This window comes from Parasteatoda tepidariorum, chromosome 2, assembly GCF_043381705.1.
Source record: "Parasteatoda tepidariorum isolate YZ-2023 chromosome 2, CAS_Ptep_4.0, whole genome shotgun sequence".
NCBI classification, from domain to species: Eukaryota; Metazoa; Arthropoda; class Arachnida; order Araneae; family Theridiidae; genus Parasteatoda; species Parasteatoda tepidariorum.
In genome coordinates, this window is record NC_092205.1 from 69,422,425 (window position 1) to 69,441,943 (window position 19,519).

At 31.7% G+C, this 19,519-nt stretch overlaps 1 protein-coding gene across 3 annotated transcripts in view; it reads right to left on the bottom strand.

The window, feature by feature from the left end:
- The window catches only part of LOC107454120 (cubilin-like), a 315,269-nt gene that overhangs the window by 20,552 nt on the left and 275,198 nt on the right, over nucleotides 1–19,519 (bottom strand). For all 3 annotated transcript variants that reach the window (XM_071177702.1, XM_071177704.1, XM_016071191.3), the window contains 5 exons: nucleotides 19,452–19,508; nucleotides 14,035–14,212; nucleotides 8,230–8,438; nucleotides 5,912–6,119; nucleotides 1,604–1,812 (listed from right to left, as the gene is read on the bottom strand). In XM_071177702.1, the coding sequence (XP_071033803.1) occupies nucleotides 1,604–1,812; nucleotides 5,912–6,119; nucleotides 8,230–8,438; nucleotides 14,035–14,212; nucleotides 19,452–19,508 (861 nt within the window). The remainder of the gene's footprint in view (nucleotides 1–1,603; nucleotides 1,813–5,911; nucleotides 6,120–8,229; nucleotides 8,439–14,034; nucleotides 14,213–19,451; nucleotides 19,509–19,519) is intronic.

Genomic DNA, 19,519 nt, shown 5'->3' on the forward strand with positions numbered 1-19,519 from the left:
TTTAGCAATAATTAGTTTAAGTGGTTTAGTTTAGTTACATTAGTTTAATTTAGTTTAGTTTTATTATCATTTTATCGACAGAAATTAAAGTAGTATGCCAGAGTACTTAAATCTCCCCAGGACCTCAGGGATGGACAACAGTGCAAGGAAAGTTTCAATCATTTTCTTACCACTACAAGCAGAAATAAAACTAATATTTTATCGAAAATTAGAATGTAGCATCAATCAATAGCTAAAGCACTCATATCTCCAATTCTAGATGACAATACAATTTTCAATATTTTCTGAGGGCAGTAAGAAGAAATTTTACCTTACTTTTATTAACAGAGTATACCATCAGAATGTATCAAGTGAGAATACTATCACAATGTAGCAGTTTATCAAATGTAGAGTACTAAACATTTACTGAAGCTGAGTGCTGAATGACAATATAAGTTTCAATGATATCTTGAGTCATGAAAGCAGGATTTATAACAGCATTTTATCGACAAATAGAATGTAGTATCATTTGTCAACTAGATTTGACTCTAATTCAGCATGATCTCTGCCTTTGGGGTATACAAGTTACGATCTTAATTATTCAAAAAGTGTGCAAGCAAACTTTTTATTTAAACAAAATATTGACTGTTTTCAGAAATTAACCAAAACCCAACCAAAAATAATAATGAGAAAAAATTTAAAAAAAAACTAAAAAATTTTATGTAGACCTAATAAGAAAAAATAAATTTTATATAAAAGTAAGATAGGTAAAATAATAAAAGTAAGGTAGGGTGTCAGAATAAATTAATATACCCTAACGTCTTTCGATAGTGATGCATCCTACGGTTATTGCTTTCAGACTGTCAAAAAATAAAGTGAATTTCTCTGTAAATTTCGTTTCTAGGGTGTGGAGACTCTTACACGGATGCCAGAGGATTTTCCGCTTTTAAACCTAAATACACGAAATTACAAAAATATTAACGCGTTCTGAAACAATTTACTGTATGATAGATAAACGGCCTATACTGCATATATTTTTTTCACATAGTTTATTTACTGGAAATTCTTCGTGTTTCACTACATTTTTAAACATTTTTTTTTAGTATTTAGTTACCATTTAGTGACTGTTGACATTATTGACTTTGGTTAGTTCAATGTTTAATACTACTGCAATAATCTACACATTTGTTACACCCACAATACATATTTGTCTCTTTGATTTTGAAATTAAATATTCTAATAATTTATGTCAGAGTAGTATTACGTGCTCATTCTAAAGAGTCATCCTAAAACTGGCCATTCGGAAACATTCATTTCCCTTCGTGTTTTGTATAATTAAAAACCACGTGCGTGCAAGTTTAATGTTTCTAAATTCAAGTAAAAGGTTAAATCTACGCGTATCTCAAATCTTATAAAGTGGCAATGCCATCTTAAGCCTAAAATTCCAGTTTTTAAAACGTTCCAGAATATGTCACAAATGCGGGACGACCAGGAGTAAGCGCGAAAGCTTTCAGGCATATGTCGGCCAGGACATGAGAGCGATTCATGCTGGCACGTATACGTGACAGTCGACGCAAAAATATTCTGGAATTTCGTGAATACTTTGCGAAACATTGTAACTTACCTAAACTAACGTAACGTTCACTAAACTCAAAAGCTGCTTTGAAACCACGATTAGATGTGTCTGCGTTTCTTTGCAAAGTAACAAATTTAACAAATAGATTTTCTGAAGATGAAAAAACAACTAAATTTCTTTGTTGGCCACAATATGTGTTTATGAGTGGGTATTCTTCAGATTCGCCATCGTAGATCTTCACAAAGTCAAACGGGCAACTGAAAGAGAGATTAAAAGTTACACATTGCAAATCTTAATTGTTGGAGCTGAAGGATACAGCTGAAATGAATTTAGTTGAAAAATGTTAAAAACAATTTCCGATATATAGTTTACAATATGTTACGCGAAAATGAAAGACGACTGACTTTTTGTTTAATGATCGGATCTTCAAGTTGCAGGACTCAGTATGCTAAATAATTAGTGCAGACGATATTTGAAGTTACGAAATCAGATACAAAAAAGTACTATCTCTGAAAAAACATGTCTTTTTTTCGATGGATTCGGATCTCTGGCAGTTCTCAAAAAATTTTATTTTTAGAATTCGATTTCTTAGGAAATGTACCACCGATTTCTCTCAAATTTTGTATTTTAAAATGTCAAATTACGCTCTCTAAAATGATGTAGAAAATCAATGTATTTCTTACTTTTTGACTATCTAATAAATGAAAAAAATCAGCAAATATTTTTTATAAATATTTTTAAAAAGTACTTTTTGCATAGAATTATCATTGGACAAACGAATTTTATAATTGTGTGCAGAAAATTTTCAAAAAGCTCGTAAGATATGTCGAAATACGCAAAAAGTAAAATTCCAAAAGTAACATTAATTAGGGATTCAAAATTTCGATCACTCTCCTGACAAAAATATTGGGACCATATTCCCCAGATTGTGGCTATCCCCTATATTTTAATATAAGTCAGAAACTGGAATCTGTTGATAGAAAGGTTTGTTTATTCAGAGAAAGTACGTTTTTGAATCTGATTTTGTAATTAAAAATATCGTCTGCTTTGATTAATTAGAATATTTGAGGTAACTCCATTGGGCCACTAGAATGGAGTCCTAAAACGAAAAGATCCGATCATTATATCAAAAGCTATTCAGAGTGCCCTGGTTTTTTTAAATTTTTTTTACACACAGTGAAGAAAAAAACATATACAGAAGAAAGTACAACTAGACACAGCCAATGTGAACGGAGAAAAAGCTTTAATGCAGAAAATTGTTAGTACGAAACTAAAAGAATACGTATCTCAGAATAGAAATTCTTTCAGTCAGTCTAAGTTATAATTGCCAATCAACTTTAAAGCTTATAGGTCGACAACTAATTATAAATCCCGGCTTATGTCAAAGATTTAATCTCTTTATATTTATTTAGTATTTGTAACAAAACATTTCAAATAGTTGACAATTGAAATGTTTTTAATTGCATAAAGTAATTTTAACGTTCATTAAACTTTAATTAAATACTTTTCAGTAAAATTCGATTGTTTAGAAGTTGAAAGTTTAATAAAATGCAAAGACCCTTCAAAGTTAAGGATACGATCTAAAATTATTCAAGTTTATTCCTCAAAGAAAGATCATTGCTTTAAATTACATTGTATATATTTGTTTACTTGCTTTCTCAAATTTTACATTCAATCCAATGCAGACCCTACCTTTATTTAACTAATGACATAAATAAGATAAACTATTTTCATAGATATTTAAGCTTATATTTTAGTTGTTGTTGCTGTCGTGTCTATGCATACAGTGCTAGTGCAAAGATTAGAGTCCTGTAAAAGTCTTGATAACAGGATTTGCAAGTTCTGGAGCCCGATGGCCATGCGCACTCCAAGTTGAAAGAGGGAGCCGATAATGGCCTGGCAGTCAAAAACATGGTCTGGAGTTAGCTGCAAATGGGGGCAGTACTTGCAGATGGGATAGGATTTCATATTGGTGCGTGAGATCTTCATGCCTTTGAAATGTCTTGCACATAGCCTAGCTATTGTAGAGGAGAGGTTTCTTGGGCAGTTTAGATCGGGGACTGTTGCCTTGCTGAAAAGCTGGTTGTATATCCTTTGCCTGGCGACAGCATTCGCATCTGCACAGGTGACAGCTCGATGTTGATCTTCGTCGATCGCGTGCTTCCTTGGAGAGGCCATCTGCGCATTCGTTCCCCTCGATTCCAACATGAGCTGGGATCCACTGGAGAGTGCAACGCATATTTAGTAAATGGAAAAGGGTATCAATTTCTCGCGTTATTGATATTTTACCGTTATGTATAGCTTCGAGTGCTGATTTTGAGTCTGAGAAAATCACAATTTCTTTTATTGGGTCTTTTAGAGAATGGGAGCGACAATGGTCAAGAGACTCTTTAATAGTGATTAATTCGCTAGTGAAGTTCGAAGCAATTTGGCCAGTGGGTATTTTGAGTTTGACGTTAGATGATTTTAGTATTGAGTATGAGTAATATCTTCAAACTTAACAATAAATAAAGAGTGGTAAATTAAAAATGATTTGAAAAGAAAGAAGTAGACCAAAAACCCTTGTACATGTATAACAGCTTCATAATTGACAAAAATATTATTTTAGAAAGTCAAACAAAATATCTCGGGGAGTCAATGTGATGACTGGCATTACCAAGTGCCCCACTGATGTATAAAGTTCTTATTTATGTAGTGAGTCACTTTCAATGATGAAAAAAAGAGTTAAGTTATCCTCACTTTCAAGTTTGTACAGGTCATTCCTATATTAATTTAAAACTAATATACATTCTGTTTATTTCTTTTTTCGAAAAGATTGCTTCACAATTCAAACAAAATAAAAAAGAAAGAAAATAATACACTTACTAGACTTTAGGATCTGCATCATAAAATGTACCAAAATTTGAGTAACCCAACGATTCAAATAAGGTTTTGCGACTTATTGAATAGCAAATAGCTGATTGCTTTCTAACAATTTTACTTGAAGCAGCAGCATGAAATATTGTCTGAACTAGTGTCAGCATCGGATGTTAGACAGGGCATAATAATAATTGATATCATAAGAACTAATTGATAATTTTAGGCATTTAAAAATAATTAAGTTTTAGAATTTATCGAAATGAACGTGGAAAAAAATTATCAGAATAATCATTTACAGGTCATACTTCCCTTTTTTTCAGTTAAAATTATCCAATTTAAATAACTTTACAGACTAATTTTACAATCATAGCCGATCAAAGACACTTGCTTGTAATGAATGTATACCATGCATAATTCTACTGTCCCGCAGTGGACTGATCGTTAAGACGCGGTTCCCAGCAGATCACCGAAGTCAAGCATCACTGGCTGCGGTCAGAGTGCGGGTGGGTCCACTTGGATCAGTCTGCGTAGGGACCGAGGGTGTGCGGTATTGGTCCTCGTTAAACTGCTCTACCGTAAAGTGCTCGATTTCGCGTGCAGGTCGTCGGGCTACTGAAGCGGGGGTGCCATCCCCTCTGCAGAGGATCAAAATTGTGATGGCATGTCTTCGGATCCTCCTCAGGGATGCTTCCCAGACCGTCGCCAATAGCCCATAGTGCAGCTCCAGTGGGACGTAAATGAACTACTACTATTACTACTACATAATTCTACCAATTGTTTACAAAGCATTTTTACAGAAGCCCATCGTGTGCCAGAAGGTCATGACAGTAAAGGCTCCACAATTTCGTGACGAACGACATGATGCGGTCAGAATTGCGCACATGCCTCCATTACTTTTTTAGACTAGTTAGTGCCCATCTGTCTGTGAGGGTTTTATCCCGCCACTGATGATAGAGTTATATTCTTCCTCAAATTCTGTTGCGCCACAGAGGATAATTCCTTACTTAACCGCTTGTAACATATGAGTAATACAACCCTTACTTATATTGGAAATATGAGTATTTCAAAATACTGTTAACATGTTTTTCTGCTAAATTCGTCACAAAGTGCCATTCCTTATCCAGACTTTTATGAAACCTATGTCCTATAATAAACTATTGCAGATAGAATAATTTAAAATATAGGATTATAATGTATAAAATTTAATAATTTTGCATCCAATATGTATAATCAACCATAACATGTTTCCTGTCTCAAAAATTTAAGAATTTCAAAATAGTACTTAACAAGTTCTTCAGCTAAGTTTTCTTACCTTAATCATTTAAAAAGAATATGTTTTAAAATAAACAATCGTGCACATAGTTTCAAGACATTAAACTAAATAAACTTACAAAAATTCTAATAAAATTTTATAACTAGAATTACCTTCCCTAAAATAGTTTAAAGATTAAAACTTACAAAAAAAGTAGTATAATTATAGTAAAATCAATCACTCACTGTGGTCCTCCATACAACAAATCAAAATCCATAAACTCAAGCCTCACTCTTTGACCTCTCTTTCCATAAAAATTATAGCTGCAACGAAGATTTTTAGGGTAGACCCCAGGGTAGGTGGGTGACATCATCTCTCCTTCTCTTTTTCTATCGCTATACACTTTATAACTGCATACTGTATTTGGTGTTGGGGTACCCATCAAATACTGGGCTGAAATAAATATGAGTTCTTAATACTTGAAAAGAATTTTTTTTTAAATTGTATAATTTACATTGTTAGTATAATTGTCACTCCCATTGTATAATTGACATTGCTATTCTGTATTTCAAATTGCAATCTGTTATAGAGTTTAGTATACAACATTTCACAATTTTTATTTTCTTCTAAGATGTATACTCTCAGTGTTCTAATATTGAGTTCTTTAAAATGTCTTAGAACATTTTGTTAAAAAAAGAAAAAGTTATTTTAAGCTATAACGTATAAACAAAGAACATATATAGGGCAAGGAAGCTATAGCTCCCATTGACATAGTGTGAACCGGTTCTTCAAGGTTTGGTACGGGCCCAGTATAAACTTCACAGTATACGCACAGTATATTAGATAGTATATTGCACAGTATACGTTTATCTATATCTTTCTTTATAATTTATCAAAAAATAAAAATACACTTTTAGAACTTTTCCCCACAAAAAATGCAAAGTAACTGAGTTATAATTTAGGAAATTCCTTGGAAACTGGAAAACTGGAAGAAGATAAACTGGACCCGCTTATGGTATTTTTCAATTACTGATTTTTAATTCAACTATTAATTTCTTTACGCCTTAACCAAATTTACTGGAATCTACACTATCATGAAGAATTAATCTTAAATTTAATAACAATAATATTTATATGAGCAGAAATTCATATTTCACAAATTGCACCCATCGCTTACAGCACATTGTGCAAACTGTATAACAATGTTTAAATACCCAATATAGTTTACCATATTTAAAAATGGTTTGGAAAATTTTGCATCTGGGCTCTCAGAGATCACACTCAAACCAAAGGATAAACAAATATCGTTGTAAACTAAGTTTTCAAATTACACATGCATAAAATATACATAAAAATAAAATGCTTGGCATATTACGACGCAGATATTTGGTCCACTCAAGCACATGTATCAGTTTCTCAGCATTACTCGTTTTTCATTTTATGTTGGCAACGTTAGTTCACATGTTCAAATCTGTTTCGATTTTCGCATTCCCAGCTATCATTCAGTCTTAAAAATAGGCACTTGATCCATCTAAACATATCGTCTTTTAACATTTTTATAAATTTTCAAGACAAAAGAATTTTTTTCATGTTAGCAAACCTGTCAGACTAGTTCTGTAGGTTTTGAAATATAAAACTTCTAGGTTAAGAAGCGTTATAACATATATGTGTCATGTATAATATATATTAGAGGTACGGTGCTCAAAAAAATACAAACAGACAACCCTGAATAACTTTTAATCTAATGATTGAATCTTCACGTTCTAGGACTCAATCATAATGGTTCGAGAAGGTGACCTGAAATATACTAATTAATTAGTGCAGAGGATATTTTAAGTTACAAAATGAGACAGAAAAGTGTACTTTTTTCTGAATAAACATAGCTTTTTTTCAACGGATTTGGTTTTCTGACTAGTCAGTAGAAAATGTAGGGAGTAGCTGATATCTGGGAAATACGGTACCCATAATTTGATCAAGAGAGCGGTGCAAAGGTACGACCCCCAATGCGACCCCTTAATGCTAATTTAACTTTTTGCGTATTTCCCTACATGTCGAGAATATTGTGAGCGAATTGAAATTCTTTTGCCTGCAATTATAAACGTCGTTTATCCCAAGATAATTCCATGCAAAAAATAAGTATAGTAAATAGTTTTTATTTATACAATTATTTATAAAATTTTTTACATTACTTTAAATTATGCAATTAAAATTTGAGCGAAATCAGTTAAATAGCTCCTGAGAAATTGAATTTTTAAAAAAAGTCGTATATTTAAAATTCGATTTCTCAGGAATTATGCAACCGATTTATCTTAAATTTAATATTTTACCATGTAAAATTACATATTTTAAAATGATGTAAGAAATCATATAACTCATTAAAATTTTTTCAACTGTTATTAAGTAATTTAATAAAGAAATATCTGAGGTCACCCCATCTAACCATTAAGATTGAGCCCTGGAATGTGAAGATCCGATCATTAGATCGAAAGTTATTCAGGGTGGTCCGTTTTTTTCCCCACTGTACAACCTGCATTGAATTCATTCGATGTATATCAATTCTTACCTGCATCTATAAATTCGTAAGTGCCACCGAAAAGATCTGGTGTCACACGCGTCCTGTCAGTATAGAAGGCAAGAACAAGCGTTTCATACATAGATATTCGAGATACGGGGATGTTTTTCCCGCATATCCTTCCTCCAAAGGGTGTACGTATAAGCTCCACAGAGGGATCCTCAATTTCCATATATAAGTCGATGTATTCATGATTACACCTAAATTAGAACACAACAAATTACATTTTTTTCCTTTTTAATAAAAAAAAATAAGAGTTGTTTAACTAAAGTAACAACTAAAATAAGTAACCAACTAAGATATATTTTTTGATAGATCGTTTTAACCCCTTAACGATTGGTTAATTCATAAGAAAACGGTCATAAAAGTGCATATCTTTTTTATTAGTGCTTGTTGATTAGTGCTGACATCTAGTTTAAAATAAACTAACTATCTACAATTACCTTAAAAAATATCCTGGTACCGCCATCTGGTGAGTAAAATGATAAATAAATTTTTTTCCAGACAAAAGAAATGAATTAATTTTATTCTGATTGGCGCGTTACTACTAAACACTCCAGGCCAGAAATATCACGGGAGCGAGAAATAGAGGACGAAACCTCACCCCGTCATTTTCTCGGGAGCGAGAAGGAATGGGTTAAGGAGCCTTTAAGAATTGATTCAGCATAAAGGATGAGCAATTACCCAATTGATATCTAGTTAGTAGCATTTTATTTTATTTCTTATAACCGGATTTGGGCAATGGAGATAATTCTGAGTTTACGACTATTAATTCAATTTCGTAGCCTTATAATTTTGAACGCAATTCAGAAGACAAGACAATTAGTTCCACGATTAAGCATTGAGACTAACTAGCTCTTGAACAATTTTTTTTACTGAACTAACTAGTATTAACGTCACAGGGGCGAAAATCACAAAAGCCTTTCACGGTTAGCCCATCGACGAGGGGATTTTCACCCCTGATCCGTCAACAACTGTGGATATTTTACGTTAGTCTTGTGAGGAGTGCAAACCGGGAGCAGAATTCATGCCAATTAATCATTGCTGGGATTTGAACCTGAGTGACCTCATTGGGAGGTGAACACTCCATCTCCTGAGCCACGGAGGGTTAATTACCAATATTTTGTTTTATAACCGTTATTGAACAATGAACCCAATTTTTGGTTTACAATAACCAATGTTCCACTCCATAGTCCAATCTAGAATAGAAGGGAACTGTTGGATCAATATTGGGAAAAATTTGACTTCGTGGAGCGTTACATGTAAAGGAAAAGTACGATAACTTCCCAGGAATTGCATAACTGCAAGGGGTCTCTTACCCACGATCCGTCTACGCTGAGGATATTTTACGTCAGCACTGTGGTCGGTGCAGAATTCGTATTAACCAGCCATTGCTGGAATTACCCGGTTCACCTCATTGGAAGATGAACGTTTTATCCCCCTGAGACACGTGACTCAATAATCAGTATTGCATTTGATAAATGTGCAAATGTGCATTGGAAGACGAACGTTTTATCCCATGAGGCACGTGGCTCAATAATCAGTACTGCATTTGATAACTGTGTATAAATTTTTTATTTTCTAAAAGTTACTGCAATACAGAGGACGAAGGCACTCCTTGTAATTGTTTGCTTCCGTGGTTTCTAATTGCCCTTGTTCAAGACGATTTTGTACTAATTTTTGTAAAAATTAGTCAAATTCTTTGTTTTCCATTTACGCTTTAAATCCAATTATCGCTTATAGGGTTATGCAATTAAATCTGAACGTTTAATAATCTTATCAGTTTAAACAATAACTAATTGAAAAACATAAAAAAAATTACAAAACTAAGTAGAAGCCCACCTGATTTATTTCTGATTCTTTTAAATAAAGCATTTGAAACAAAATAATAAATTTAAAGTGCAGCAAAAAAAGGAAATAACAATACACATCTTATAAAAACAATAATATACGACAAATAAAAAACAATAACATACAAGAACTAATAAAAAACAATAACATATAAGAACTAATAAAAACCACTAATATACAGCAATTAAAACAAATATTTTACCGTATTGCAGTTGTAACAAAACTATAACGAAGACTTACCATGTAACAAATATCGAATGAACTGTTACAAAACTAAACATTGATAATTAATTTCCCTATTTTTCAATAAAAAGTGGTATATATATATATATATATATTTAAACATTAATACATAATAATAACAATTATTTAATGCTTTAACTGTGTGCACTATTACAGAAGAAACAAGAATAAAACACAAATTGTCTAAATAAAATTAATTTAAAATGAATAATCAATGGCAAAAATTATAATTGGAAAAATTATCAACTCACTTTTGATTCTTTAGCAGTAAAAACAGAACCCAAGTACAAACCAGGNTGGGGTGACCTTATATTGAGGTCTGACTGTATATATATATATATATATATATATAACAAACTTGGTTTAATTTAATTTTTAGAATAACAATTGTGAAAAATAGCATTATATTGTAAGGATTTAATGAATGAAAATTATTGCAAACACACATTTTGAAAAAAAAAATTGCCTTATAAAGTAAATAATAAAACTTAGCTTAAATTCATAATTACGTGATCATAAATTCGCAATAATTTAATTATGCAATTTAATTAATTGCTTCCAGCGAATAACCATATCAGATTTTCCATTAAAACCAATAAATGCTTCAGCAACTGCAATATTGGGAAGTTACCTAACAGGCTAATTTAATTACTATCTCTTGTTCCTGCAGGAATCTAAAAAACGTAAGAGCAGAAGTGTTCTGAAGTAATTATGCTCCTAAGAAGTTTGTTCGTCAATAAATTTTCTGGAAACAAAAAAAAAAAGAATTCTTGTCGTTAAAATGTTACGGAATAGTAATTTTTTTTATTTCTGAAGGGGGAAATGAAGTTCTTGAGACTTGACAGGTAGATCGATAGAACGTCGTCCCTAATGGAATTGCGACCCCCTTCTTTGTAGACGAACAAAGAATTCGTGCTCAGTTTCTTTTATAGTGCAATCTGAATTTTAAAAAGACTGAGAAGTTTCCCAGTTACATCCGAAAGAGTTTGAATAAATTAAGGCCCGTGATCAATAAATGATACTATTCAATTTCTATAGGTAGGGAACATTTAAACATGTGTTTTGCAAATGGAAAACAAAATTAACATGTTTTAATCATTGGTATAATGTTCAATGTATTAATTTCATAATTCGTACACTGTGAAAAATTCCGAATCAAATAACGGTATAAAGCACCAGAGCTTTTGAAGCATCATACTTAAATACATTTTTAATGTAAAATATTATACCGTAAATTTTACAATATTTATATATTTTAATGCAGTAAATTTCACAAATATTATATCATAAATGTTACGGTAATTATAATTTTATTTTAAAACCGTCGTTGAACAGCAGCCCCGATTTTCGAATTTAAGACTACTACTGTTCAACTACGCAGCCTTGTAATTTGGAACCCAATCCAGAAAGCAATGGAACTCCTGGATCAAGTATTGGGAGAAATTCGCCATCGTGGATTACTTTTTAATAGAACTAACCCGCATTTGCATTATATGGAGAGGACGACCTGGAGAACCTACCACGTTTAGCCTGACGCAAGGGGACTCTAACCCATGATTCATCTACTATTGAAGATATTTCACGTCAGCAATGTGGTCGGTGCAAGCCGGATGCGAAATTCGTATTGACCAGCCATCGCTGGGATTCGAACCCGATTCACCTCAGTGGAAGGCGAACGCTCTATCCCTTGAGCGATCGCGGCTCACGATAATTGTTATTGTAATTGTTAATGCATGTCTGATTTTCTTTTTTTTTGTTTTGTAACAAATTCCGATAAAAATGAATTTTACAGTAAATGTAACAGCACCATGGTTGCCGGTACTTTTTACCCCAATTTGATCCAGAATTTTTTACACTGTAGTTAACTGCTCTTTGTTTTAATTTTAATCTACATAGCTTGCTAAAAATATTTAGATTTTAAGATATCTAAACTAAAAATTAAAAGAAAATATATGCGAAACAGGATTGCGTCGTGAGCCATTAAAGTCGAAAAATATAGCAGACAATTATTGAAAACAAATTGCCACCTAAAACGAAAGCAAGAAATAAGTCTCAAATTCTTAAGTACATGATCATGAATTCACAATGATTTAACAATGTAATGTAATTAATATTTCCAAGAAATATAAATATCTGATTTTGTGCTAAAACCGATAAAGGATTCAAATGCATTATTGGGAAGTTACCCAACAGGCTAATTCAGTTACTATCTCTTGCTCTTAGATGTACCTTAAAAAAACGCAAGAGAAAAAGGGTTCTGAAGTAATTATGCACCTAAGAAGTTTATTCAACCATAATTTTTTTGGAAACGAAAGAAAACATTCCATGTCATTAAAATGGTAGGGATTAATACTTTTTTTATCTCTGAAAGGGAAAATAAAGTTCTCGAGATTTGACAGGTAGATCGATAAAATGGCGTCCCGAATGGAATTGCGACCCCTTCTTCGGAGACGATCAGAGAATATGCACTAAGTTTCTTTTATTATATAATATAGAATTTAAAAAGAAACTGACAAGTTTCCCAGTTATATCCGATTGTACGTGCACAAATTAAAATGCGTGATCAATAAATAAAACTACTCAATTTTCATTGATTGTAAAAATCAAAACATGTGTTTTACATCAATGAAACTGAAGTTAATTCTTTTAATTAACCCCTTAACGAGCGGTTAATTTTCAAGAAAACGGTCATAACAGTGCCTATTTATCTTATTAGAGCTATTTTATTAGTGCTGACATCTAGTTTGAAATAAACTAACTATCTACAATTACCTTGAAAATATCCTGGTACTGCCATCTGATGTGTAAAATGAGAAATAAAATGTTTTCCAGGCAAAAAAAAAAATGAATTAGTTATATTCTTTTTGGTGCGTTACTACTGAACACTCCAGCCCGGAAATTTCACGGAAGCGAGAAATAGAGGGCGAAACCCCACCCCGTCATTTTCACGGGAGCAAGAAGGAAGAGGTTAAGAAGTAAGTTTTAGCGAAAGATTTGTTATTAATGATTTTAATTGGGGAATAGGGGTTAATTAATCACAACATAAAATGACATAAAAACAAAATTAAATAAAAGTCTTTTGAATAATGGCTATTAAATAGATTTGAGACACCTTTTTTAGCAGACAAAATAAATATTTGCTTTCAGTCTAAGTTCCTTTCCCTGATTTCTGTTAATTCTTAGAGACTAATTTCAGCAGTTTTTTCAAAAAATAATATGTAGGTAATAAATAACCTATATTGCCGGCTACCAATATTATGCTTCCATTCACCGTTATCATAGTATAACATTGAAGTGATTTTAATAAGATTGTAGTGAAAATCTCTCATCTTGAAAAAAAATTGTTTAAGAACTTTAATAGGCAAGAAAGCTGCCTATATCATTTTATATATTTGCTTTGAATTCAAAAGTGTGATTATTGAGTTCAAATTCAATTCTCCATAAGTTCCGGTTAATGCAAGTATTTGTGATTAGGTGTTTTAAATTTTGATTTTAAAATTTAGAAAAGTTTCTTTATGATTTTTTTTCTCCAAAAAATCATAATGCAAACATTTAAATGAATTATAAAATTTCATTTTTATTGTGCGTACTATCATTCTCCTAATTAGGTATTGATATACCACTAATAATAATACAACTAAGCAGACTTATTTTATAATCACCTTATATATCAATTAAAAAATGTTATAAACCAATATTTACTGTGGTTTAGCTCCTCTCAGTCCAAAATGGGTGAAAGTAATTTGAACACGTTCGTCTTCTGTGGCAATGAAAGTGTAAATGCACTGTCGAGAGTAATTTTGCTGGTTTAATATGTATGGAGCGCTGAATGTGCCATTTTTCAAACCATCTGAGTTGCTTACAAACATGCGGTCACACTCTGAAATTTGAAAGAAAAGCCATAAGTTAATCTATAAGCATTTAGAAATGTTTTCAAAATATACAATGACATTCACGGTGATTCAGAGACTCTGGTATACTTTGAAGATGGTATTCCTTAGTATTTTGGTATTCCTTAAAACTTCCATATTTCTGGATCTCCTTTTGCTAAAAGAGGATCCCTATTTAAAACAGGAATCTTCTACCTCTTTATCAATTGGATAATATTTACATTCATGATTATTCTAATTCTAAACACTATGAGATTCGTATTGCTTTTTAAACGTGTTTTATCAAAGCACACAGTTATAATTTTCATTCTGAAATTACGGTAAAATAACCTGCAACAGTCTGTCCATCCAATTTACCAAAATTTCATGCTTAGGAATATTTTTTGCCTCTATGGTTTAGAAATCATTTACCATTAAAAAACCATGAAAACTATATGGCTGTAATCATTTGCAATTAATATAGTTTCTAAACCATAAAAATGAAATTCAAACGGACATTGCATTTTTTTGGTGCGGCACCAATTATGTGGGAATGATGGTTTCGTAATCTAATAGTAAAAGGGTCACCAATTTTAAAATGTTGTACACTGGAAAAGCTTTATGTATTTAAAGAATGATATAAATATTTTGATGTCAACGCTTGGTGACGAACCCCTGCTCAGACGGTCATGAGATTGAAAGATTAGCAGATTAGTAGCCTTTCGGCAACAGTAAGTACTACGCTGAAATGAACTGATTTATTTATAAGGTGAGCTTTTTTGGTGAGGCTAGAATTATGGTTGTATAGCCGTATTAAAAAAAACAGTCGATGAGCTATTTTTCTCACTGAATATCTCACTAGAATATTAAAATTTTTTATAGTTATTTGACTGTTTTGGTTAATATAGTGAAACAACAATTACATAAATAATTATTTCACCATTTTTACTGAGAAGTTTCTAACAGTATCAGTATCAACAGTCTGTTACGTATACGCCACGTTCATGCCGATTGTCACGTATATAATGCTCTCACACCCCGGCCAACTTAGCGGTGTGCCCTAGTGCGTTTTCGTTCATTCCATGCCGTCTCATATTTCTAACAATGTTCCGGTAGGTTTTAAAATCATATTTTAAGCTCAATATGCAATTTTATCCCAATAGGATTTGAGATACACGTAGATTTGACCTTCTACTCGAAATTTTAAACATATAAGACTCACATGCATGTAGTTTTTGATTATATAATCACAAAGGGGAAAGAAATATTTTCAAATCGCACGCTTTACGACGAGTACGCGGTAAAGTCTGATTCATATTATTGGAATAATTAAAACATTCGACATTAAAAAATCTTTTACTTTGCTATTTGCTATTAAAAATATAATGTCTCAAGCATGCATATTTTGTAGTATTTTTAAACATCGAAAAAAATCATAGTTGATAATGTCAAAAGTCTTGTGAATGTGTCTTGCAAATGATGAATAAACACCTAAAAAAATGTTTAAAAATGGAATGAAATAAGAATAAAATTTAAATAAATATTGCATGTGAATGAAAATTATCTGAAGTTTATCAACTTTGCAGGGGGTACATTATTGAAGAAGGCGATCATATTTCGGTAATTTCGTGGATTTAGGCTTAACAGCAAAAAACACTTCGAACCTAGACAGGTGCTCGCGAAAAATGCCCCACGTCTCAGCAGTAAGCTTGCATTTGCAACTCCCATCGTGAAAGGATTAAAAATAGGTTGATTTTATAATCCAGTGACTTCATTAGTAGCTGTCACTGCACACTGTGTAAAACATTTCCTCAAAAATGAGCAAAATTACATCAAAATAGTACATCCAAAAATTTACATTCAAATATGAATACCCCATGTATTCAAAATTGAAACAGCATATACTCATTATTGAGTAAAATACATAGCCTCAAAAGTGGCGTGGGGGTAAGATATGTGCGAGAGAGATGTTCGCTGATTGCCGGCTGGATCCGAACCAAGGACCATCGTAGTAAGATGCTCTAACCACCATAGTAGTTCAGCTAAGTACAAGGGGAGGATAAAAGCTATATATAGTGGTTACCGCAAAGATAAACACTGGCATATTAATTTCCAAAAATAGTGCAAAAGTTTTGAATATGGGAAATATTGGTCCCAATAGGACCTATACGTCAGGAGATAGGTAATTTTAATTTTTGCTCATTTTATTAAAAACTTTTAAATAAATTAAATGTATGAAAGCGCTTTGTATATAAGGTTTTCAAATTTGATTATTATTTGTTTTACAGCTTTTTGGCAATTTTGACAAAATCGAGAAAATCTTTTACAGTGTACTGAAAAATTAAATTACATTAAATTAATTACATTTTTAAAACTGCAGTTATAGAATGACGGGAAAAAGCATCTTGCACAAACTTCACAGCAAGCATTTTATAATGTCTATATCTCTTCTAGAGATATTTATTAGAACAGTTCTGAGAGGTTACAAAATGGCAGCTAAATATTGCTTCATCAATTACCGAATACATTTTCAGTCACTGGTTTACATTTCACTCGCCTAGTTCCATTAAATTTATTATCAAGTTCCTCCTTAGGAGTTGCGACAAATGTTCATTAGTTCGCTTTGAAATTGATGGTCAGATTCCTTAGGGTAACAGTTTCACAATATCGAACTTGATGTGTATCAGATATTATAACATTTCCATTTAAACTCTAAAAGCTTCTGAATATGTAGCTGTCAATATAGATGCGATGGTTGCATCTAGTCTTACTTTATTAACTTCAACTATAAATTAAGGTACCTTAGAAATGGAATTGAAGCAGTTTAAAAGTATTTAATGAACAGTTTGCACATTGTTATTTATCTGAAGTTTAAATATTACATTTATAATTTTTTACTTTTATTTTTACCCAGTAATATCAAAATTACTCGCTTTAAAAGAATGGTAATAAAAATTACATTTAAACTGGTATTTCTTTTTTTAATTTCAATAAGAGGAGTTGACCTCATAAATAGGAAGCCCTAACTTGATAATATTCTAGATTTAAGGAGCAAAAATTTAAATGAATGATTGATTTATCACTGTTTTAAACCACTGTTTTACTACACTGTTTTAAAACAACCTTGTTGTTCCATTTACATAAAATTTGTATGTTGATGGACGATAAAAAAAAAACATTGTGCGATTTATCGTAAATTGTTTTAACATTAACCAACTAACCATTGAAGACCAGAGAACTATAACGGAAACTGCTGATAAAGTGTTATGGGCTGTTATTGCAGTAACTATCAAAAAATTCAAACTATAATAACGCAAAACATTGAATACTTTCTTTACGACTTGCTGTTTCTGTTGACCATATGTCTGCTTCCATTTTTTGACAAAATGTTTGAAAAGCAAGCGAACCTGTCCAAATCAAAGAGCTATAACGGAAACTGCTGATAAGGTGTTATGAGTTGTTATTGCAGTAACTATCAAAAAATACAAACTATAACAAGGCAAAACATTGAATACTTTTCTGCGACTTGCTGTTTCTGTTGGAAATATGTCTGCTTCCATGTTTTCGACAAAATGTTTGAAAAGCAAACAAACCAGTCAAGAGCAGAGAGCTATAACGGAAACTGCTGATAAGGTGTTATGGGTTGTTATTGCAGTAACTATCAGAAAATACAAACTACTACAATGTAAACCATTGAATACATTCTTTGCCACTTGCTGTTTCTGTTGCCCCTATGTCTGTCTCCATGTTTTTGAAAAAATGTTTGAAAAGTCTGTAGTCTGACTGTGATAGGAAAGAAATCACCATCTTTAAAGAAATGAAATTTGAGATAAATTGCTAAGTTTTAAATATTCAATACACGTCAAAGTACTGATAAATGCACACATGTTCTTACACGTATATATATTTATCAGTAAAAATCAATGCATGTATTTAAGGATTAGTCCATTTTTGTTAACGCCTCGACAGTCGTTGGCGTATACACACGCTTCGCAAAGATGATGCGTTAACTGAGCCTGGGGTATATATACGCTTCTTCGAAGTACGCTTTGCGCAGTGCTTGCCCTGCACTACTATCAGTCAAGCTACTCCCACAGCATTGAAGAGCTTTTTATTCTATTTTGAATGATTAGAAGAGTGATTTTAAAGACTTTCAGACAAGAGTTGTGATTAAATTGAGAAGAGTGCCTCTTCTTTTTCTCCAATACACACCAAAAATACACGCGCTTCTGTGGAAACAGAGGGAACTGGGAAAATGAACCTCGAAATTTTCCCCGGTAGGCAAGGAGTTAATTGTAGTCTAAATGATTGATAAGTTCAGCCAACTAGTGTGAAACAAACATCCTGTTTTAACGAGGAAATTGCCTAGGTTTAAATTATCTCGTTATAAACAAATCGGTCAGCGTGTACATTATAAACAAAAGTAATTTTATTATATGAAGCAATAGTTCTTATCATTTTATCAAATCTCTTTTGAAGGAAATGGACACATTTATTAGTTACTAAGTAAAAGGTTTTCTGTTAATTCTCATTTTGTGTAATAATACAGCAAAAAATCTCAATTCTTTAATCTTAGGATCAATTTCCATTTTAATAAACTTTAGGAAGCATTTACCAATTGTGAAAGATTTGTGAGAAATAAACAATTGTTATGTATCAGAATGCTACAGGAGAATTAGTAAAATACTATGTTTCAGTATTCTTTTAATCTTTATAGCAAAGTGCTCTAATACTATTTTTGACAATATTTATGGTAAGTTGCTTATTAATGGTGTTGACTGTTACATTACTTTCCATAAGTCAAATATAGATTTAACTTTTATTATAAAATTCCTATTGTTTATCAGATTTTATTACTTTTGTTCATCGCTTTTTTTATCATTCTTTAGATAACTTTAATTTTTCTAGAAAACTTTTATTTTAATTTCTATTTCTATGGAATTTTTGTTTTGTTCTAAATATATAAATACTATAACTATCCTCAGTTTAGTTATGTAGTCGCAAAATAACATTCCTAAATAAACAGTTTAAATAAAAATGTATTTTTATGATATTAAATCCTTTTAAATCACTATCTTTACTAAAACAGTTTAAAAAAGGAATCGAGAAAAATGTATAGTTTCGAACCAATAATAAATAAACGAGGGGTTAGTTAATTTTATATATGAATATTTAATTTGTTTTAATACATTGAATGAAATTACCATACTTAAAACAGTAAAATAAGAATTAAAATATATAGTTATTTACTTGTTGCATCTTCTTCTAAAGACACTACTGAAGAGGTTACAGGAGTTGTATTGGCAGCTGTGAAAACA